This window comes from Calidris pugnax, unplaced genomic scaffold, assembly GCF_001431845.1.
Source record: "Calidris pugnax isolate Ruff unplaced genomic scaffold, ASM143184v1 scaffold11, whole genome shotgun sequence".
Classification (NCBI taxonomy): Eukaryota; Metazoa; Chordata; class Aves; order Charadriiformes; family Scolopacidae; genus Calidris; species Calidris pugnax.
This window is the reverse complement of record NW_015090803.1, coordinates 8,969,714-8,992,795: the sequence shown is the minus strand read 5'-3', so window position 1 is coordinate 8,992,795 and position 23,082 is coordinate 8,969,714. Positions and strand designations below refer to the sequence as shown.

At 43.0% G+C, this 23,082-nt stretch overlaps 1 protein-coding gene across 1 annotated transcript in view; it reads left to right on the top strand.

The window, feature by feature from the left end:
* Positions 1–23,082, top strand: part of WIPF3 (WAS/WASL interacting protein family member 3) — a 37,422-nt gene that overhangs the window by 10,398 nt on the left and 3,942 nt on the right. Inside the window, exons 2-5 of the mRNA XM_014937629.1 lie at positions 4,557–4,701; positions 19,760–19,892; positions 21,128–21,277; positions 22,818–23,077. Of these exons, the coding sequence (XP_014793115.1) occupies positions 4,612–4,701; positions 19,760–19,892; positions 21,128–21,277; positions 22,818–23,077 (633 nt within the window). The 5' untranslated portion in view covers positions 4,557–4,611. The remainder of the gene's footprint in view (positions 1–4,556; positions 4,702–19,759; positions 19,893–21,127; positions 21,278–22,817; positions 23,078–23,082) is intronic.

The following is a 23,082-nucleotide window of genomic DNA, read 5'->3' as shown; positions in this document are numbered from 1 at the left end:
AAAGACCAATTGTTTTGGAATCGGAGAACAGTAATAATGTTCACTGACTGATGATTGTAAGAAGTAAAACAGCTCAAAAAGTATAACTAGTTCCTGTAAATGTACTTCTGAATTATAATTATTATATTTCACAAAGCTGATGCTGAGGAGTAAGAGAAACTATTTTTCTTGGTACAAGGTAGAGTCATCTGCAGTGGAGTGCAAATGGGGCCAAATTAAGAAAGGGAGAAATTAGGCTGAGGGTCAGGCAATCTGAACTATGAGAGTTAGTTGACTGAGAAAGAGTTTCCCAAGGGAAATAATACAAGCCACATTATTTGGGACACCTAAAATTAGACTTCAGAAAGCACTAAAAAGGAAAGGTATAACCTTGCTTTGGTAGGGAGGTGGACTAGAAAAGGCAGGGTTTGGGATTTTCCTTTTTTTTCAATAATTCTGCAATTGTTGGGTCTGATTCTGTTTGGTGACGTGGAAGTCAAGGGAAGATTTACATTACTTTTTGCCCGAGAAAACTGAGGCTAAACACACAGGCTTCTCCCCTCCACCTATTGCCAACGTTTTAAACCTTATCTTTTTATTTCTGTCCCTCGGGGATAGTTCAGACTCCTCTCTTCAAATTATAAATATGTATATTTAGAGGAGAGGAGAAAGGGCGCGTGTGCCTTAAGGACCCTTGGTGACATTTCCCTCTTGTCTGGCTCTTAACAGACAGAAGAACTGATTAATGTGATACTCCTTTTTTTTGTTTTTAATTCATAATTTATTTAGCTTATATTGTGCAAATCTGTAACCCTGGCATGTTTTGAAGCTATTGTCAGAAATACAAGTTGATGAGGGGGGAAGAAGCAAATGAAATACAGCTTTTAACCAAGGAATAAAGGCCTCCAAATAACTGTGTTAATATATTGAAAATGTTGCAGTCTTCTCCATAATTAAATACAAACCATGTAAGTGAGATAGGTGCAGTGATACAAAAGAGGTTCTCATATCCAGTCCTATGTACTAAAAGGTGTAGATCATGCAGTTATGACTAAATATTAAGAGCTTTTTTTTTTTATTGTAAGTTGGTTTGAAGATTCCTGCTTTTATCTACATACAGTCCTTCTTTGCCATTAATGTCTCCTTGTGTGAATGACAGCCCTCCTTCCAAAGCTCTCTTGAACAAATAGAACCCTTCTGCGGAAAATATTTCTTCATTGTATAGGTATTAGATATGTTTACCTTCAGAGTGTAATAGTGTAAAAAACATATTAATTTGTCTGTGTGCACAAAAGCATGCCAAGGTCAGGACATTAAGCCTCTGATTTTGTGATAAGAGACAAAAGAAGGCACATAAGCAGAATTTTCTGAAAGACAGTTCCTTTGTAGAGAATTTGAAACAGTATGGGATTGCAGCTATAGGGCACTCCCAATATTTCATTTAAGGGTGGTGGGTTATAGCCCCTGAAATGCGTTCCTCTCCCGTGGCACTGGACAGGAGGATTCAGGACAGGGGAGTGGGACACACGGTGAAGTGAACACTTCTGTGCACTGGGCTGTAGATGACCACAGGGCTTCTGGTCCAGGAACTTAGGCGGCATCACTGGGAGGCGTGGGTGCTGGTGCTGGGACTGGCGGGAGAGGCAGGCAGAAAAGTCAACTGATGGCATTTCAGATGCAAGACTGACTTCTAAATACCAAGAGCTGATTATTCCCGTTTCCCCTCTCCCACTGCTGCTCGCCTCCAGTGCGCTTTACCTCCTGCTGCCACGCACATGCTCTGCCACGGAAGCGTGGGCTGTATTTTTTTTTTCTAATTTGACTAAGAGCACATTTCCCAATCTAAATCCTTAATGAAGACAAAAGGCCTGTATTGTAGGGTAGGAAGACACTAACCCGAAACATATTATTAGCAGGGAAGACTCATTCTCCTTATGTCCCTGTTTTTGAATGACTTAATTGAGGAAAAGAGATGTCTTCTGATAATAGCATTGTGCACAGGGCACCAGTGAGGGTGGAATGGTGGAGATGGCTGGAGAGCTGGGCAGAGAAGAACCTAATGAGGTTCAACAAGGGCAAATGTAGGGTCCTGCACCTGAGGAGGAAGAACCCCAGGCACTGATATAGGTTAAGGGTGGATCTTCTGGAAAGCACTACTGAGGAGAAGGATCTGGGAGTCCTGGTGGACAGCAAACTTTCCATGAGCCAGCAATGTGCCCTTGTTGCCAAGAGGGCCAATGGAATCCTGGGCTGCATAGGGAAGAGTGTGGACAGTAGGTTGAGGGAGGTCATTCTCCCCCTCTGCACTGGTGAGGCCTACAACAGGAATGCTGCGTCCAGTTCTGGCCTCCCCAGTTCAAGAGAGACAGGGAACTACTGGAGAGAGTCCAACGTAGGGCAACAAAGATGATTAAGGGATTGGAGCACCTCCCTTATGAGGAAAGGCTCAAAGAGCTGGGGCTTTTTAGCCTGGAGAAGAGAAGGCTGAAGGGACACCTCATCTATATTTACAAGTACCTAAAGGGTGGGTTGAAGGATGATGGAGCCAGACTTTTTTCAGTGGTTTCCAGTGATAGGACGAGGGGCAACGGGCACAAGCTGGAACACGGGAAGTTCCATTCAAATATGAGGAAAAACTTCTTTCCAGTGAGGGTGACAGAGCACTGGAACAGGCTGCCCAGGGAGGTCATGGAGTCCCCTTCTCTGGAGATCTTCAAGACCCACCTGGATGCAGTCCTGAGTGATGTGCTCTGGGCAATCCTGCTTTGGCAGGGGAGTTGGACTAGATGATCTCTAGAAGGTCCCTTCCAACTCTGACAATTCCGTGATTCCGTGGTTGTGACTGGAGTGATTGTAGCCCGTTCTGGTGCAGATCCAGAGTGCTTTGACAGGCCAGTCCTTCGCAGGGCAATCTCTCAAGGGAGAAAGCAAATGTTGCAGAGGCTCTGCACGGTTAATTTTTGATCAATCTCCCATAAAGTATTCTACAAGATACAGCAGAAGGAAAATACTCAGATGTTATCCGGATATTGTTCACGTACGCTTGCTAGGAAGTGGACAAGGCTGCATGTACCTTTTAACTTCAGTGCTGCTTCTGATCGATCCCTCTAACAAAACAGCTAAATGTTTCCCTAAAGATTTTAACTTGCCTCTCTTCTGCCTTGTCCTCTCTCCTGAAACTCTCCAGATTGAACTGTCTCATTTCTCCTGCTTACACAGAGGATTCTTAAATGACGTGACCAAAAGGTTTCAGGCAGCTGGAAAAGCATAAACAGAATGCCTGCTTTTAAAAAAGAAGGGAAGGATGAAGGGAGCAGGGGCTGGGAATTGTGGTCCTTTCAACTTAAATTTCTAGAGAGACATCAAAATAAGTAAAATGTTTCTAAATGCTTGGAGGAGACAGGAAAACAAATTATGATCTACGGAGATGTATAAAGAACAAATGTGTCAAATCAACGTAATTTCCTGCTAAGATAAAGCCTTACAGAAGTGAAAGAAATAGCAGATGTCAGATTTTGTGTTATTGTAGGGCTGTTGCCGCCGTTTTGCATGACATTGTGAAGAGTCTCAGAAGACAGTCATGACACGATGGACATAAAACTAGATGTAAACCCATGTTTGGAGCATTTATCCGAGAGTCACTATCAAATTGAAAGGAGTTATCAAGTATGGCTTGCAGAGGGCTCTCTTTGGCACTGCCCAGTACTTCAATTTGCAATTTTACTGATGCAATACAGGGTCTGCTTGTTAACTTTATGGTTATGACTGTAAAGATCCCTTCAGACTGAGAGGGGGTGCAGTCGTGTTGGGGACTGGGTTAGAGATGAAAATCATTGAGTGATGCCCTATCATTCTGCAGGAGATTAAAAAAAAACCCCACAAAACATACATCTTTTGTTGTATTTTTAGTCAGTGTATTACTAAAGAATTGTGAAAAGTTAACATTTAAAAATGGCAGAAAACCCTATGTGACTTTAATATTTGAAATGCTGAGTCCTTATATGCTGTCATTTGGCAACAGAACCATATTTAATGAAACTTTAATTTGTAATATTATTTCTTCATTTATTATTCAATCCTGTCTTTCTGTTTTTTCTTTTTTTTTGTAACATTGGAGCGAGTCCAGTGAACCTCACCAAGTTCCTTACTTTACCCCTAGAGTGGCAAAACTCTGGCTTAAAGTCAATGGAGTTTATGTCCCAGCAGGAGTGTCTACGTGTCTACATGTGGTTGACTGTGATTTGTTCTCTGCAGAATTGCGTTTTGGGGCTATGGGCTAGATTAAGGCAAGGCAGAACAGTTAAAGCTGGACAGGCAGGCATCTATGTGTTTGGTATTCGTGGCACTTCTCCAGATCTGTGAGCTTGCTCTTTAGATGAATGTTGTCATCAGAGAACTATAATGAGCCTGTTCGTACTGTAGTTTTGGAAGCAGTGCAGTATAAAAGTCTTCAGTCTGCTGAGAGCTAGAAATTTGGCTGATCTTCAGCTTACAGTGTATAAACACGTTCCTCTTCTTATTTTTTTTCCTTTTAAATTTTTCTCACTTTTCTTTCTCCTCCTCTCCTTCCCCTCAAGGACACAGAGGTTGGCTATACTTTTCATAACTGCGTGAAGCTAGAAATCTTAACGGATGCCTGTGCCGCTGCCGCCGCCACCACCACCTCCTCCTCCACCACCTCCACCACCTTCTGGAGGGCCCCCTCCACCACCACCACCTCTGGTAAGATTGATTTTTCATCTCTAATAGCAAAAGCTTAGTTATAGTAGCTATCCCAGAGCCCCCAGAATTTTGGTGTGGATGTTCATAGCAAATATCTGAGGCAGGTACTTGTTTTGCTGGCTTTTGTTCTTCTGTTCATTGGAGCTGTGGTGTCCAAAGTAGGGTGCATGAGATGGTCCATTGGGTTGCAGGAAGGAAATATCAGAACTTCAGTCATATGTCTGTATAATTGATGAATAAATAAATAAATAATTATAAATATATTGGGGTGCATGTTCATGATTTTTTTTACTGCTAGGGGTGTGGGATCAAAAAGTTTGGAGGCGATTGCATTAGAGTCCATGTGGTAAGAATTCAACATTTGTGAATAGTTGCCCAGCCACAGGGAACTCATTTTTGTGTTGGTAATGTGCAGGTGGCAAGCGCTAATTTCTTCACCCTCTTTCTTACAGCTTCTGTTAAGTCTCACAGTGTTCTGCTGTAGGTGTTGCTTTTTCTAGCATATGCCGTCTTCCTGGGGATACAGCACAATATGCTTTTATACATGTGCAGGAACAATTACCGCTTGTAACAGATCATTACTGTGTGTGTCATGAAGTAGAGCATGTGCCCTGCCAGCACGTTTGCAGTAAGAGGAGGATGCCCTGAGTGGAGTTTCAGGGTATTACATTTTTATACCTTCACAGTCAATTACTGTACCTATGGTAAAACACGTGTAAGTCATTCCTTGAATTCTGCAATCATTTGCTCATACCCTGTTTCTGCATTGAAATTCTTAGACCATTTTTAAAATTGTGAAACCTGGCATGGTTGTGTTCAAGACATAAAATCTCTCCTGATTTTTTTTTCATGTATTTTTCTGTCACTGCTGTAATATTTGCAGAGTATGTTAGTACATGCTACTTCAAGTGTACTTAAATTTTTTTGTTTGGTTTTTTTTTAAGAATTTTATTTCTCCCTTGCATTCTCTGGCATCTCCACCTGTTTTGTTTCTATAAAGATCTGTTAATTTGTAAAACTCTCCATGAATTGTGGAGATGAAGAGGAGGAAGACTAAGACAGTATATTAAATCAGCAGTGCTTGATACCTTTTATCGTTCTTTTTTAACTTTGGGCACTATCAGCAGTGTTTTCAATTAGCAGCTCTTCTGGGTTGGTACACAGCCTATAGTTAGATGCTGAAATTAGTGGGCTGAATTGTGTGAGCAACTTAATGCCCACAGCTGCAATTAAAGTCAAACAGAAGCTGATTCCTATCCTAATAAATTTAGCTTGGTAAGTATCAAGAGACATTTTTGCCCCTTCCCCTCCAACATATGCCAGTTGTAAACAGCTTGAGAAAGCTAAGAAGACCCCTAAGGACCGGTACACACAAGATCAGTTTTTGGTTTCCCCTCCTTTTCTGATTGCTAAAACCACTGCTATGATAGGGGGTTGATACAAGAAGGCTTATACAGTATTTCCATATTTTAGTTAGATCATTCTATTACTAATGTGATCTTCTGCAGGTAAGACATATAGAATATAGGGTCAGTTTTATCTTGGTGATATGATACAAACTAAACATTTCTAATTAATATCTGTTATTAAAGCTTTCCTTTTAGTAAGTATTGACACTAAAAAGAGCACAGGAACCAACACAAAAAATGCGTAAAATAATGTAGCAGAATGTTATTTTTTCTGTACCAGCAAAAGGATTTTTCTCTGTCACAACTGAATGAGAGAGGGCAAACTTTGAGAGGATCTGTTGTCTCCCGGGTGTGTTCAGCGAAAGTGCAGCATGAGAGAGGTCAGCTCTACAGTTGGCACCAAGTTGCAGAGTAAAATTTCCTGATGGGGGGATCCATGAAAACGTGCTACAGACCCTCTTTTCTTTTACTAGGAAGCTATTTTCTAGAACTTGGCATCTGTCTTTTACAGCTGCTGAACTGCCCAGCTGTTGTTACAGCTGCTAAATCTACAGTTGGAGAATGGAAGAAGAAAAAAATCAAACAGGCAGGTAGCTTTAAGAAAAACCTTCAAAACAACTAAGTTTTATTTGGCCAAGGCCTGGAAATGTTCCAAAGCAAACAGCACTGTGATTTTTATTATACAGATACAATTAAACCAGAGTAACCAGTAACATCTACATGTTAGCAATTAAAGTTAGGTTTTAGTTTTGCTATTGATATGCAGCCGAGCCACTAGTTTAATTTACTTGATTTATGTCAAAAGAGAAATGTCTGTGTGTAGGTTGAGGTTTTAGAATCCTACCGTTTGCATGATGCCATTGCATGGGTACCATAGACTTGCCTTGTTTTTCTAACTATATGGATAATAGCCATACTTTCCTCTTGTTTTCATTATTAAGAGACTTTTAATCACCACATTATCTTTTTTTTCTGCACATTTTCTTAGTGAATATTGTGAGCCATGGTCCCAAATAACTTTGCAGTCCTTACTTCATTGAAATCCTAAGCCCTGTTGGCACTTGCCTTTTTTTGCACTCTTAACTCCATCTTAAGGCAGAAGAAAGTGTGGTTTTTTCCTACTGTTTTCAAAGATTTTGGACTTCCGGATACTCTGTAAGTACTCTTACTGAATTCTGCTCACAAAAGTTGTTGCAAGGCAAAACTGAAGTGATTTGGAGAAGGTATTTAAGACATGCCAGGAGCCACCTGTGCCCAACAGCTGAAAAGCTACTAGCTGTTAGAGCGTACTTAAAAGGAAACAAAGTGGATTTTTCAGGAGGGAATGGTAGGGTATCTGCAATAGCAGATGTAGGTGGCTGAGTCAAATGTAAATATAGCTAATTGGATTAATTGAGCACATCTTCAAATGCCTGCCTTCTGGGGGTCATAGATAAAGATGAGAGGGATGAGTAGGCAGAATAAAACTGTGCCCAAACACATTTTCTGGCACTGGCTTACAGAATTCAGATCTTTTCTCTTTCCCTTTTCCCATCCACCCTAATAAAGGAAACTTAGAAATGAGGCATTAGGATGTCTGTCCTAAAGCTCTTTCAATTTTATGGGCATATGTACATCACATAGAGTGGATTTTTCATAATTTTTTGGTTTGTTTATTATTTTTTCTTTAAAGCTTTCTGCTCCTGAAAATCTTATTTTTATTCCCCTTCTGTTTCTTTTATCCCTTTAGCCTTTTGGTTTGACATACGAGGCATTCTGGTTAGTTTTGGTTGTCGTATTTCCAGAAGTAGATGCCAACACTGAGACTGATTAAAAATCTTCTCTGCTTAATCTCCCAAGAGAGGATCAAGAGAGAATTTTGCTTTGATAAACCACGTTCACTTTTTATGTGCAGTGGAGGCTGCTCACTGCTGTGCTGCCTTTGTGCGTTTAAATTCCTAATGTTATGATCAATCATCACCTATTAAAACGTTAATATTGAAGGAAGTGTGTATGTGTAGCAGCCCTGCTGGGTTGTGCCTTACTCAGAGGAGATGTTTGTTTAATGATTCATGTGTTTCTGGAGTTTAAGAAAATACTTCTATTCTCTTTAGAATTGTTATTACCAAAGACTTAGCGTAGAAATTAACCCCCAAAATCACAATGGATCAGCGGATTAAAGCCAGTAAAGCAGCACCAGGAGTCTATTTGCCTTATTGGCATACTGAAAACTAGGAGAGCAGGGGAAGAAAGGAAATATGCTTACTTTGGTGAGAGAAATGTGAAACTTAAAATCATGATGGATGCTAGACTGGCACGTAGATTAATCTTAATGATTACCTCACTCCTAGGTTAAAAAAAAAAAAAGAAAATAAATAGAATTACAGTTGTAGATAAAGATACATCAGTGTTTACCAAGTTTGTTATTCTGACCTTATTTTCTACTCACAAATCTCAGAAAAGCAATTCCTCATGGTATAACACTGTGATAAACACATAATTTACACAAAGGTAGGATTTCTAAGGTTAAGAAAAACATCAGCTGATAGTTGTCCTTTGGGAGATGTTTTTTTTCTCCCTCCTCCATGCAGTTGTCAGAGTGCAAACCTTGTTGAGCTGTTTCCTTCAACCTTCCCAAGAAATTCAGAGAGCTACAGTGCTTATCTGAAGGTGTGTGGGAGTTGGGTTTGCTCCTCTGACATTTAGCTCTACTGTTCTTTGGAAAGAGAAAAAACAACGCATGTAAAGCAGCTTGGCTGAAGATAATGGTGATTTATGCTATTTTGATTTGGTCCTACCAAATATATTATGAGGAGGAGAATATGCACATATAAGTGTGCGTATGCGTAGATGTTTGTACCTGCTTGCTAATTATTTATTGTAAAAATTAAGGTAGTTTCTCAAGTTTTCATTCAGACCCCTAGACCTGCCAGCACAACACTGAGAGAACAGAATCCTGCTTAGTGCCAATTACAAAATATGTAGGAATGTGTTTATTAAAATTTTATGCGAGCTGTGAGTAAGATGATATTTAGTACTTTGTCATAAAGTCCCTAGGTCAGGAGATACTAAATCATAATATTTATTGCTGTGAGGTAAAACATACTGGAGTGAGAGAGAGTTCAGGCTTGGTAATCCTCGTGACAGCCCATTACACGGGCTGTGCTAAGGGCTGGGCAAAGTGCAGCTGACATTTTTGAGAATGCTTTGCTCCAGCCAAAATAAAGGAAACTCCTCATTTACAGTGTTTTGATAATGCATTGTCTCACACCAGTCTGCTTTCGTAAAGAAGTGTGGGGCAATTATGAAGAAAAAATTCTGTGGTTTTGTGTGGTTTATTTGACTTAATTTTCAGCTACTAGAAAATGTGGGATTGCGTAGCTATGGCATCTAAAAGTGCTGCTGCTGTAGCCTTCTGCTCTTGTAGTCAACAAATACAGAAATGGCAAGTGGGAGCCATGAAACTTGAGGAAGATGTAAAGAAACAATAAGTAGCAGGTTGGCATTGCTCCCTGTGTTTCATCTGGACAGGTATATTCATATGTGCTAGTCTTCTTGAATGCTTTACTTGAGCTCTCTTGGGTCACTGTTTTTAATCTATTTAGGTGTTGAGTTCTGTTTTGCAGGTTTCTTCATAAAGTCATGTATTATACAAGTTATCTGAATGGAATGGAAACCATTTAAATGTATTATTCTTACTGTCTGGGGTTTTTTTCTGTATAATTTTCCATATAAAAGTTTGGAAATTGCAGCGTGTTGCAGAGGTACCAGCTGTAAATGATCAAGCCCAGGTATTAGAAGCAGCCTATCTGCAGAGAGCTAATGGGTTAGTTTACCATTCTAATCACAAGGTAATATTGCCCTGAAAAATCAGTACCCCATCTGTAGTGTATGCGGTGGCTAGATATTAAATTCCATCTGTCAATTAATATTACACTTGCAGCCTTTTAATTAGAAGAGAGCCCAGAATTAAAGCAATAGTTGAGTTGAACTTCTCTTCGTGGCTGGTCAGTGATGTTGCAAGAAATGTTGGGTTTTCACTATTTTCCTGTCTTGGGTTGACCATAATTTTGCTAGGATGCTAAAAGGCATTTCAGAAGGATCAGGAGCTTCTGCACAGGTAACTGGGTAGACAAGTGGCCTGGCATCCTGAGAGCAGATGGAGATTGAAGCGTGATACGTGTAGGTTGTCACATGTTGAATATTTTGTTGTCACTACTCATAATAGCCCTTGTCATTGTGGGGACCCTGCTACGGCAGAGAGAGAATGAACAGAGGTCGTGGCACCAGCCCCCACGGCAGTATTTTCAGCCTTGTGCTGTTTGACATTTTCATTGCAATGCCAGGGCCTCACGTTTTCTTGTTTATGTGAGAATTTTCACTCCTGTTTTAATTGAGGTGGAGGAAATCTTGGGAATTTGAATCCCAAAAATTTAGAAATCAGAAGGTAAAGTTCAGTATTATTTTTTTAAGCCAGTCTCAGGATATTTTTGGTATCTGACTTGTTACCTACTTTTAGAGTAGTTTTGATTTTATTCTGCCTCCATTCTGGTGTCTTCTGTTACTGCGTATTTTCTTTCAGTGAAAGAACAGCCAGAATTTATGTTTTAAATGTGGGTGTCAGTAAGTTAAATACCCACAGAAAAGCTAAGTAGCTCAGCAGCTATACACTGTCATATTGATTCCCTTGCATTTTTGCATTCAGGTACAGAAATTTAGCAACCCACCCTGGAAAACTTTTAAGTCCACCCTTGTCTATAAGTGGCACTTGTGGCAGGAGCAATTGACCTGTCAGTATACATGATTTTACCTTGTCTGATGGGGCGGTGCTAAGATAAAATGAAGAGGGTTTTGCTGGGTGCGGTGGCACTGATGACTGGTGACGTTTGAAATAAACAGTGGGATATGTGCTTGAAAGGAGCAGTGGGATATGTGTTGAAATGAGCAGTGGGATGCACTTGTGAGACCCCACCTGGAGAGTACTGTGTCCAGCTCTGGAGTCCTCAGCATAGAAAGGACATGGACCTGTTGGAACGGGTCCAGTGGAGGGCCATGAAGATGATCAGAGAGATGGAGCATCTCTGCTATGAAGACAGGCTGAGAGAGTTGGGGTTGTTCAGCCTGGAGATGAGAAGGCTCCAGGGAGACCTTATAGCAGCCTTCCAATATCTGAAGGGAGCTATAGGAGAGATGGGGAGGGACTCTTTGTCAGGAAGTGTAGTGACAGGACAAGGGGTAATGGTTTTAAATTGGAAGAGGGGAGATTTAGGTTAGATATTAGGAAGAAATTATTTCCTGTGAGGGTGGTGAGACACTGGAACAGGTTGCCCAGAGAAGCTGTGGCTGCCCCATCCCTGGAGGTGTTCAAGGCCAGGCTGGATGGGGCTTGGAGCAACCTGGTCTGGTGGGAGGTGTCCCTGCCCATGGCATGGGGGTGAAACTAGATGATCTTTAAGCTCCCTTCCAACCTGAACCATTCTGTGATTCTATGATATAGATGTAGAAGAGAGTAACTCCTGCTCTGCTATTCTTTTATCTCTTGTTCCCTGCCCTCACGGGTATGGTTCAAGGGGCTAGATGGTAGCACAGAGCAGGCACCGTCCCTGCTAACGCTGAAGCGCCTCGTTATTTGGGAGTGATGCCAGGACTAGGCGGCGGCTGAAACGCCGGGAAGAGGCCAGCAGCAACTTCTGCATGGAACTTCCCTTGCTAGGAGCGGAGGAACGGGGCTGGTGTAGACACGGCCTATCTGAGCACACACATTGCTCCCTGACCTTTTCAACCCAGCAGGTTCAGATTGCAGAACTTTTGTGCGATGGAGGCTGAGATCACGGTTAATCGTTATTGAGCCGGGTGTAGATGGAATCGTGAAACGCTGGTCCTGTCATTCTCTTGAAACAATGACTTCGTTAGCTGCCAGGAAGCTATTTGGCAGGTCCCTTCATGTGAGTTCCCTCCAAAAAAAAAAAAAAATGTTGGCTGGAGAGTGACCCCTGGCATGGGAAGTGTTTGAAGCTCAGCTTGCTAGAAGGCTGAGAGATTGCCATGTTTACCCAGGTAGACCAAGTGCCAAGAATTAATTACTTTCATCCCATGCTACCCAGCAGAAACACAAGGAGTTGCTCTGATCTTGTGATTGACTGTGCAGGTGGAGTCTTGCACCGTGGCAAGGTTTCCCATAATTAGAAAGCTTTAAATCAGAGGTCGGGGCTCTATTCTGAACAGATGAACCAAAACTCGCATGTACCAGAGCTCTTTATAATCGAGCAGTTTAAAATACTTAGAGTTTAAAAAAAAAAAAAAAAAAGTCATGTGCTTTGTTGTTGAGACTTGTCAGATTGTTCCTCAAGCTGGGAGGGGGGATTGTTTTCATTCTTTTTATTTTGCATTAGACTGGGCAGGAGTGAAACCACACCTGAAGCATGTTTAAAGTAAGCGCAAGGAGGATGACAATGTTTTTCTCTATTGTACTTCTGTTTGCGACTTGCTGGAAACTGGGCTTATTTTATTATTTTAATAAGTTCCCAGTTTTTGTTGCAGTTGCATTCCTCGGCACATTCCCAGGGGACACTTTAGCTGCCCGTTTGAGAATTCTTTGTAAAAGTAATACTCTTGCCTGCTGGGCAAACTGCTTCTGCTGCTGATACAAAATCATGAATTCTTGGCATAATTCTAATCTAGTGAAGGTCGATTGGTCTTGGGAAAACAAGTTCCTCTGACATGTCTGATTTCATGTTGGGCTACAAATGCATAGATTACTTTTATAATCCTATGCTATGTCAAGGAAGACATACTGGCTGCCTTGCACTGAGATTTCTGCTCATCTTCCCTATTCTACCTTGTTATTAAAAGGATGAGGTTGTTTTGGAATAAAATACGAGATTGTAGTTTCTTTGAATGTTCTGGAATCTTACTGTCAATGGGTCTTTTTCTGTTAGGTGTGTTTTTGAAAAGGATGCAGTCTTTTAAGAGTTGATTTCGTTTAAATGCTTTAGTCCTGGTGCCTACAGGGATCTCTTTATGGAACACTTGTGGTCAGCAGCTTGTGGTTAAGCGGAAGGAAGTTATAGAGTCAGTTGCTCACAAGCAGGTCTCCCTTGTTCTCAGTCCACTTTTTTTCATCATCACTGTTCCCAGAAGGGTATTTTAGCAGGATGTTACCCCTTACAGCCCCTTATTCTTATGTCGGTGCCCTTCAGGACTGTTGTGAGCACCAAACCTGTGCCTGGCTTTCCCTCAAAGGAGCAGGAGCCGTATGGCTGGATGGGGACCCAGTCATCATCTCTCACGCCATGTTCTCCTCCTTGGAGAGCCTTGCTGTGCCATATGGGCAGTGAGAACACTCATCGTCCTTCCTCAGATGATTTACCAACCCCGAACAAGCTGTGTTTTCCTCTCCATATTCTTGGCCTTTTCTGACATGACGCAGATACAGCATTACACAGCTTGCTTCACCTTTATTGTCCTCTTTCCTGAGCAGTCCATATTTATCTACACCAGAATTCCAGTTATTGTTAATATTGGGATAATTGGGGGGGGGGAGTAATTCTATTTCCAGTTGTTCAGGCTCTTTCTCGATGCTTTGCAGGTCCTTGAATTGAGGTTTAGATGTTTCATTTGTCTCTCACTGTTGGTGCAGTTTCTTCAGCCAGACTTGGCACTGTCACTGTCGCGTCACTGACTGCATTGCCTACGCAGCTAATGCTGGCTGTTCCCTGTCTGCTGTTCTACGTGCTGGTTTTAATTGTCCATTGCCATGCTTGTAGACCTTTTTATCTTGCATTTTTTAGTTTAAGTTTGGTCTCTGAGTCACGATGCCAGAGGAGGCCAGGACTGGCCCAGGAACTCTAATTTTCATGAATGTGTGTCTCTTTGACCAAGCATCCCTTATTTTGGTGCTTTCTGTTCAGCTTTCTTTATCTTGCTGCAACATCTCTCCCCTTCCTTGAAAGCCAAACCTGAGGTGTTGAATGATGCATCGGTGAAGATCCCCTGCCATGGCCCGTGTCTGTGCAGGTTTGGCTGAGCACGGCAGAGAGAAATAGTAAGAAAGCAAGGGTTTGTTAGGGGGTGTCCTCAAACTCTTCTTTTGCTAAAATACACACTGTGTGTGCCTTCTGCCAGTATCTGTGCTTGATCTTGGCATTGAATCCTTTTTTTTTTTTTGTCAAGGGGGGGGAAATTGAGCATGGGAGAGAGGCAGGGTGATTGACACCAGATTCACAGAAATAAATGGAATTGTCAGCAAAAGAGAGAGAGCTCCCTTTCTGCCCATAATAAAATACTGTGTGTCAAATTGATTGATTGATTTTTAATTTTAATGGTGTATGTCCCACCAAATAGATAGTTGGGGATAAGCTAAATGTATTTTGACTTCTTTTTTGGTTTAGTTTTTTTTATCTAGTTCAGATAAATAAATACATTTTCTACACAGTTGTATTTCCAGTATTTCCTACAAAAAGTGACCAGAAAGGGAACCTACTATAATGATACAATTCATTACATTTTAGGCATATAAATACTCAATACTGTAATTTCTCTAAAATAAAAAAGAACGCAGTGCCTTTGGATGGAATTGGGCTTTATTTTATCTTACTTACGGCTCCTGCCTATTATTGAGCTGGAGTACTGGGTCCTCTTTTCCTAATTAGCTGATGGGTTTGTTCTGAAACAAGGGTCCGTGACTGCCTGGCTACTGGATTGTCCAGGTGGCTAGAGGTTCAGTTTTGCTGCAACTATCATGTTTGTGAAGATCTGCACTACCCTGAAGTATTTTGCAAATTCAGTAAGGAGTGTATTTAAAAATCGGAGTAAATGTAACTCCGTTATGGAAACAGCTGTGCATCCACTGCGACCCGAAATCCCTGCCCAGAGTCCAGAAGATTTCCCCTTTCCTGTGTGCAGGGGTCTTCTTTCAAATCTGACAGATAGTAATTAGTATTTCTCTATTTTTCGTACTACTATGATTTTTTTTCAAATGCCCGATGACCTCTGCATTTACACCATTTTAGTGTCTGAACACGTATACCTCTTAAATATTTTAAGTATTGTAGGAGCCCAGAGGGTAGGTCGATGTTCCCATCCGTCTTGCAAGACGTAAAGTGATTTTCCCAAGGTGATGCAAGTGTCACAACGGCAACGTACCCAGAAATGGAGCTCATTGCCATGGATTTAAGCCCAGTGCCAAACTTTGCATGGTCCGTAGATGTAGCGTAAATAGAGTTGTTCTGCTAAACAAAATGATTCGTTTTCACGGAACTCAAAACTGGAGGGAACTGTTAGGACCCACCAGCCATCTCCCCGCTGTGGGGTGTATTGTGGGTCAGCAAGTAGCTCTGTTGGGGGGGCCCAATGACTTGTGCTCCACAAAAAGGGCTTCTGCCAGAGAAGATCCAGCTTTGATCCGAAAACCAATAAATGGATAACCTGCTGCCGCCTGCAGCCCTTTCTTGCGGGGAAAGGTCCCTCTGGCTGCTCCTGCACTTGCTGCTTCCTCATTGGAGCTTGTCTGGCTGTGTCTTGCACTAATTCACCAAATGCCTGCCTCTGCTGGATTAACACACCCCAGCTCCTCACCATCATTTCCCCATAAAGGTTTGTGTGTTGTGTGGGCAGCCCACCCCTCGGACAGACCTCAGGGCTGACGGACCAGACTGAGCTGCTAAAAGCTGTTTTCCCCCAGCTTTTTGAATGCCACATTGGCTCTTTCCTGTGCATCTCCAGTTTTTCAACATCATTTTAAAGATCTGGAGACCAGAATTGGACTTGTAGTTCCATTTTTGCTGGCATTATTGTTTCTGAAAGGATGAAATGCATCCGAGGAGCGTGCTGTCCCCTCCTGCACTGTGCCAGGGGGTCAGGCACACTCGCTCGTGCGGGCTGACTGCTGGAGCCCACTGCCAGGTTCAGGCTTCTGGCACTCGGGATGCAGGCTGTCACCGCAGAGGTATGGCCAGAACTTTTCATCCAGTTATTTTTACATTTGTATATTGTGCATTTTCTTATTTTCCTTCTCTCCTCCCTCCCCCCAAGCAGTGGGGGAGCATGTTTTGGATTTGTTGTTCTTTTCGAATGGCCTCAAGTTGCAGTGATTGGGATCTCTCTGAATAACCGTGCTGTCCTCCTTCATTTCTCTGCTCTAAGTTACCACCTGCAAGTTGCAAAATGTTTGTTTCCATCATGGATGGTTTACTCTAAATATTGTGATTTAATGGTATTTTCCTGTTTACAGTTACAGTTTGGAGACTTGTCAGGTAGCCCAAACATTGATCCTTTACCTTAGTGAGTGGCATGGCTGAGGGTGTAATTTGGGACACTGAAGACAAAAGTAGCAGAGTTTGGTGAGATGAGAGTAGTTCTTTTATGTTCAGGGTATCTCCATGTGTGGTTTGTTCCGTTCTGTTTCCAAGTAGGCATTGAATGTGCCGTGCTTTATGTCTGACATAGCAGCAGAATAACCTCATGGTTACTAAGGTAATGAGAACCCACCGTTCCCTTACCAATTCATGTAAATAAAGTATGGAATTTAATTTCACCCTGTGTTACCTGAGGCAGCTCTGGCATCTGATAAAACAAATGATCTGCACATTCTTCTCCGGCTTCTCTTCCGATTTTCATTGAAAGATTGAGATGTTTCTCTTTTTGTAAATAAATGAGGCTGCCCTGCAGAGGGAGGGGGTAGAAAGTAGCCTATAAATTACATCATTTGTTTTGCAGCTGGTTTTCCTCTGTGACTCCAAATATGTTTGTCTTTCTGCTCAAACTCTTCTACTGCATGTAATCAGGATTGAAGATTTGACACCCATGAGTTCCTCTTTTTATTTTCTCTTAATACACAACTTAATAGCTTGGTATCTGTTCCTGTGCTATGGATTGCAGGCATAGCGTGAGGGTGAATCCCAGATTTATTTCTTAATCAAAGGAAGGTTCCTTTCCAATTGTGTAGCAAAGAGCAGTATGGTAAAACCAAGAACTTGCAGATGCAGGACAGTGGTAGATGAGTGAGGGACAAACTTACCTGGTGAAGGGGTTCTTGAGGAGAATTGTCACCAGCCTTGGGAGTGCAGGCAGCAAACCAGAAATCCAAAGGGGCTCTGACCGCTGTGTAGCCAGGCAACACTACACCCCGGACCACCTTGACTTTGTAATGGAAAAAGAGAATCCCTATCAAGCTACTTGGCAACGAATCAATCACCCGGGTCCACCAGGCTGGGCATGGAAGATGGTATCTCTCGCCTGCAGGAGGAGGAAGGAGAAACAGCTGGGACATGGGACGGAGACGTGCTTGAAGGAAGGGGATCTATTGCGAGATGCAGGCAGCTTCTTATGCTGCATTATGGGCCTACAGAATAGTGCTCCTGCTTTTTTGTGCTATGGATTCTGAAAAAAAATTAGTATCTTGGCCATGTTAAAGTGATACCAAGACACAAGTCCCTTGCGAACATCAGCTGCCACGAGTAGGGTGTTTTAGCCTAATAGCTATTTGGATATCAGGACTTTATGCTCAGAGGCGTAGATGGAGGTGATGAAGTGGACAGCTGGCATAATATACAGACACTTGAACCGGGAAGCGAAAACACAGCTGCTGGATCTAATTTTAAACATAGGTCTTGATCAGATCCCTCTAGATCCTGGTTGTCCTGCTACAACAAAGTCATTAGTGGGAGTAGAGAGGAGTGAAGTTCGAGATACTGGTTGAACACTTTTGTGAGAAGGGAGGTCACCCTTGTTCCAGTGATGGTGTTTCCGTTTTTCACAGTAAGTATGGTAAACTTACAGAAAACGTGGCTGAAAGTAGTTTGTGGCTGGTACATGGTCTAACGGTGCCTGCACAGGCAGCTTTTCTGCCTTCTTAATGGGCAGCAGAACTCGCTGTCCTGAAAGCGTGAGGACAGGCTGGCCATGTTAAAGTGATACCAAGACACAAGTCCCTTGCGAACATCAGCTGCCACGAGTAGGGTGTTTTAGCCTAATAGCTATTTGGATATCAGGACTTTATGCTCAGAGGCGTAGATGGAGGTGATGAAGTGGACAGCTGGCATAACATACAGACACTTGAACCGGGAAGCGAAAACACAGCTGCTGGATCTAATTTTAAACATAGGTCTTCAGCAGATCCCTCTAGATCCTGGTTGTCCTGCTAGTGGGAGTAGAGAGGGGTGAAGTTCAAGATACTGGTTGAACGCTTTTGTGAGAAGGGAGGTCACCCTTGTTCCAGTGATGGTGTTTCCATTTTTCACAGTAAGTATGGTCAACTTATAGAAAACGTGGCTGAAAGTAGTTTGTGGCTGGTACATGGTCTAACGGTGCCTGCACAGGCAGCTTTTCTGCCTTCTTAATGGGCAGCGGAACTCGCTGTCCTGAAAGCATGAGGACAGGCAGAGCTGTTTCAAATTAGTAGGTTTTTTCTAATATTTTTAAATAAATATGATTACAGTGTGGGTCACAAGATGACAATTCTGAGTTTTTACATCAGGTGTCAGGAATGCCGCTGGTGGTGGCAGCGATCTGGAGTGCCATCTAGTGGGGCTCTGCACATCTAGACTGAATTTTTTTTTTCAGCAGGTACAAAAATAACTGCAAGTGATATCCTACCGGTATAATTCTTCATTTAGGATTAGCAAATTAGACATTTTATTAATTCAGCAGCTGGTTAAGTATTATCAAGTTTCTCTTTTGCTTCTAGAATGGTATTGCCAAGTTGGGTGTTTCATTTTAATGGGAGACACTTTTGTTCTGCTTTATTATTACTCTGATGCTAAAAGTATGGCTTTTAGGGCTTTGGGAACTTTAAGGGCTATGGGAACTTTTCTGGTATTCCTGCTCCTTAGGAATTTACCTGAGCTATGGGAATTTGCAGTAGCTGTGGACACACGCAGCACATTCAGCTCTTCTGACATGAGGATTCCCCTCTGTTGGAGCTCTCTGTAACCACAGGACAGGTTTAGAAGTAACAGCTTTGCTGGTTTATATCTGCTTCAGGAAAGCAAAATGTCCAAATGTTTTAAAGATTTTTATTTTTTTTTAATAGCAGGAAACTTGATGAAATAAGAATAAAGACTTAAAATATTTTGGGGGTGTATTAAAACATTTTAAACTACAGCCTGGCTTTGCATTTACGGACCTTAATTAGGCTAGAAAAGTTACTAAAATATAATGGTATTCTTCTAAAGACAGTCCACCTAATCTCATGTAAATCTCCAATACACTCTAAATTAGTTAATGATCTTATTCAAATATAAGTATGCAATTACCTGTCTCTTTTCCTAAGGCAAAGTAGGTAAAAGAAGGATATTTATTCTGAGGTGACATATAAAATCTTTGTTGTAAAGCATTGTAAATAGAATGAAGAGAGCTAAAGAGCTGGCTTTGGGGGGGCAGAGCCCATAAATTGCCAAGCAAGGGGTCACATTCCATTTCAGCCTGTCCCTTAATTTCTTTTCAACAGCATTAGCACAGCTAGCATAAGATTTGTGTTAAATTTAAACTTTCAGCTTTCCTGTTTCCTATACAACTGAATGCTCTTCGTGTTGATTCAGCTCAAAAGGCTGTGAAATGACAGCTGCCAAGGATGGTATATTTCAAATCTTTTATCCCACGTTTGCTTACGTGCCCTTTCCTAGCATGTATTTTTGTCTGTACCTCCTGTCTATTGCTCTTATTGTCAACAGGCAAGTTCAGAGATACCAAAATTGCAAAAGGACGAGCAGAAAGCACGGAACGCGCTCTTGGCTGATATCCAGCAGGGAACTCGCTTGAGGAAGGTGACTCAAATCAATGACCGAAGTGCACCACAGATTGAAAGTAAGTACGTGCTCCTGGGCAAGGTCCCATGGATGGGCTTTGCTGAAGGTTGTGGAGGTCAGTTTGACACTTTTGGGCAGGTTTGAAGTCCAGCAAAGGTCTGCATCTTCACGTGGCTTTAGGGTGCAGAGAGAGGGGGTGCCTTCTAACCTTGCGTCCTGCTCTAAGGTCAGGAACTATTAACACTTCAGAATGAGTCTATAACTGGATATCACCTTAACAAGCATTCCTTGTGAAAAAAAAAAAAAAATCATGAATGATGAAATCCTTGAGAGTTTCTCAATAAAATAATTGTTTAAGTGGGAATTGTTAGCTCGGGCAAAAGGGTTGCTCTTTTCTAGATCAAAAGAACAAAAAATGGCAAAAAAAAAATCGGGAAAAAATGCCAGTAAATTACCAGCAGAATGCCAATAAAATACCAGCAGAAGTAGGGAGGTGATTGTGCCCCTGTACTCAGCACTGGTGAGGCCACACCTCGAGTATTGTGTCCAGTTCTGGGCACCTCAATACAAGAGAGATATCGAGGTGCTGGAGCAAGTGCAGAGGAGGGCAACGAAACTGGTGAAGAGCGGCTGAAGGAGCTGGGACTGTTTAGTATGTGGAAGAGGAGGCTGAGGGGAGACCTCATCACTCTCTACAACTACTTGAAAGGACACTGTAGAGAGGTTGGCGCTGGTCTCTTCTCACAGGTAATTAGTGACAGAACAAGAGGGAATGGCTTCAAGCTCCAACAGGGTAGGTTTAGACTGAACATTAGGAAGGAATTTTTCACAGAAAGAGTGGTTGGGCATTGGAATAGGCTGCCCAGGGAGGTGGTTGAGTCCCCATCCCTGGATGTGTTTAAGGGACGTTTAGATGGGGTACTGAGGGATATGGTGTAGGGGAGGACTATGTAGAGTAGGGTAGATGGTTGGACTCGATGATCCCAAGGGTCTCTTCCAACCTGATTGATTCTATGATATGATTCTATGTAACCTAACACAACTTCTTGCCGGTGTCATCACTGGTGTGCAATTAAAAAGCACCAGAGGGTGCTGTGCTGCAAGGGACGGGTGAGAGAAGGGCAGTTCACTGCATGGACAGCACCTTTCCTCCCTGAGCCTGCCTAAAGAGGGAAAACTCTGGTCTTGGCTGTGTGTGTTCATCTTAGCAGTCTGAGAGCAAGGATGAAGTGACTTTCTGATAAACCCTGGGGGAATTTGTGATTTTTTTAATTTATTTATTTTTTTTAACAGAACCCAAAGGAGCTAATAGAGATGGAGTTCCTGCAGCCATTAATAAAGGTGGCTCTCAGCAGCCTCTGGGAGGCTCTCAGCAGCCTCTGGGAGGTTTATTTGCTGGTGGCTTTCCTGTTCTCAGACCAGCAGGCCAGAGGGACATGTCAGGTAAGGGCTTCGTTGTGTGAAAGAATAGCTGGGGGGAACTGCGATTTGGGATGAAGATACGTTGGGGTTAGCTTTAGAGAGTGATATTTATTATGAACCCTTAATTCAACTTGTCACCATGGAAGGCTCAAGTAATAATGTGCTTGAAATCATCTTCCTAGATCTCGGGTGCCTTACTCCTTAAAATGTCAATAATAGACTATGTCTACGCTGGGTAAGAAGGGGACTGAGTAGATTGTACAGAGTTTTAATGGAGATTTTTTTACATTAGTTTAAAATTGTGCCTTGAATAGAGTATTGAAACCTGAGCTTACCAACTTCAGCACAAATGCAAAGCAGCCCCATTTCCTTCCCTTCATTAGCGTGTGTTTGTGTGTTATTTTAAGGATTGATATTTAAGATTTCTGCCCTCTGGATTTTATAAAGCATAGCTTTGATCCAGCAAGGTAATTTACTGACCTGAAAAATAAGGCGCTTGTCACTTCTGAAAGGCAGGAGGAAGGCATGTGTGAGGGCAGCCCTACCGCTGCTGTCACCTCAGGATGTGCCAGCATCAGTGAGGGGTGACTTTTAGAGTCCCAGCAATGGCCTGTGGCGCTGCTGGGCAGCTGGTGCCTGCTCAGGCAGCACAGAGCAAAGCAGGCGTTTGCGGGGAAAGCCAGAACTTGGCTCTACCTGGGTGGGTTTTTCCTGGAAGGCAAGCGCGAGCTGCTCACCGGGCTTCCTCCTGCACCTCAGCTGCAGCAGCTGCTTCCAGTTGTTCTTATAACTGCACCCGTGCCTGTCAGCCTGCGTGGACGTAGCATGAGATGCCTCCTCTGGCATCTTGCTTTGTGAAAAATCCTCGACATTTACTCAGGAAAACACATTTTGCGAGGCCGGGTCTTTGGGCATTTGCTGTTGAAAAGGAAACATTAGAACCTGTGCCTCCTGGAAAGCCTTTGAGGCCATGGTAGGTCCCGGTCCAATTGGTCTGGGAGGGGCCAATTTGCTTTTAAGAACCTGGCATTTATCCACGGGATTGAGATTTATGTAAGGTTTGTGTGAACTTTTTAATCTTAAGTACTTCAAGCTGATGTGTGTCGATCTGCTTGTGGTTTTTGAGGCCTTTTCACTGGGACTCTCAATCCCATCCCTGCTCAGCGGGCTGTGGGTGGCAGATGAGCCTGATATGGAGGACCCCAGGCCTCTGCAGCAAAGCACCCTCTCCTTAAACTGTTCCATTTTGCAGAAACTGGGGAGCGGGGTCTCTCAGCAGGTCGTCATAGCAGACATTTGCAGGGAAGACAGAACTTGGCTCTCCCTGTGTGGTTTTGTGCCTGGAAGGCAAGCCCAAGGGTCCCTGGTGCCCACTGGAACACATCACCTCCTGAGCCCCATGACGCCAGGGGCAGGCTGCTGGATATGAGGTGTTTTGGGTGAATTGATCACTCGGGGGAACCGCTGGGGAGGGGGAGATGAAGAGCTTGCTCTTTGCATCGTTTTGTGGGAACGAAATCCTGATGTTGTCGATGTGATAAGTGTTTTGTTTTTTTTTCAGCTGGGAGGCCTGGGCAGCTTCCTGGAGCCCGAGCAGCGGCACCCAGGACCCCCGCCCCGCCGGGATCCCCTGCTGTGAAGGGGGTCCCCTTGCACCCAGCCGAAGCTCCGAGGGCAGCCGCCGTCCCCCCGGATCCTCCCGGCCCCCCCCGAGCCGCAGCCGGCCCCGGCCGGCCCAGCCTTCCCGCTCCCCCTCCACCGCCTCCCGCTTCCAGCAAACCTTCCCTCACCTTCCCCCCTCCTCCCCCTCTGCCCCCTCCAGCCGA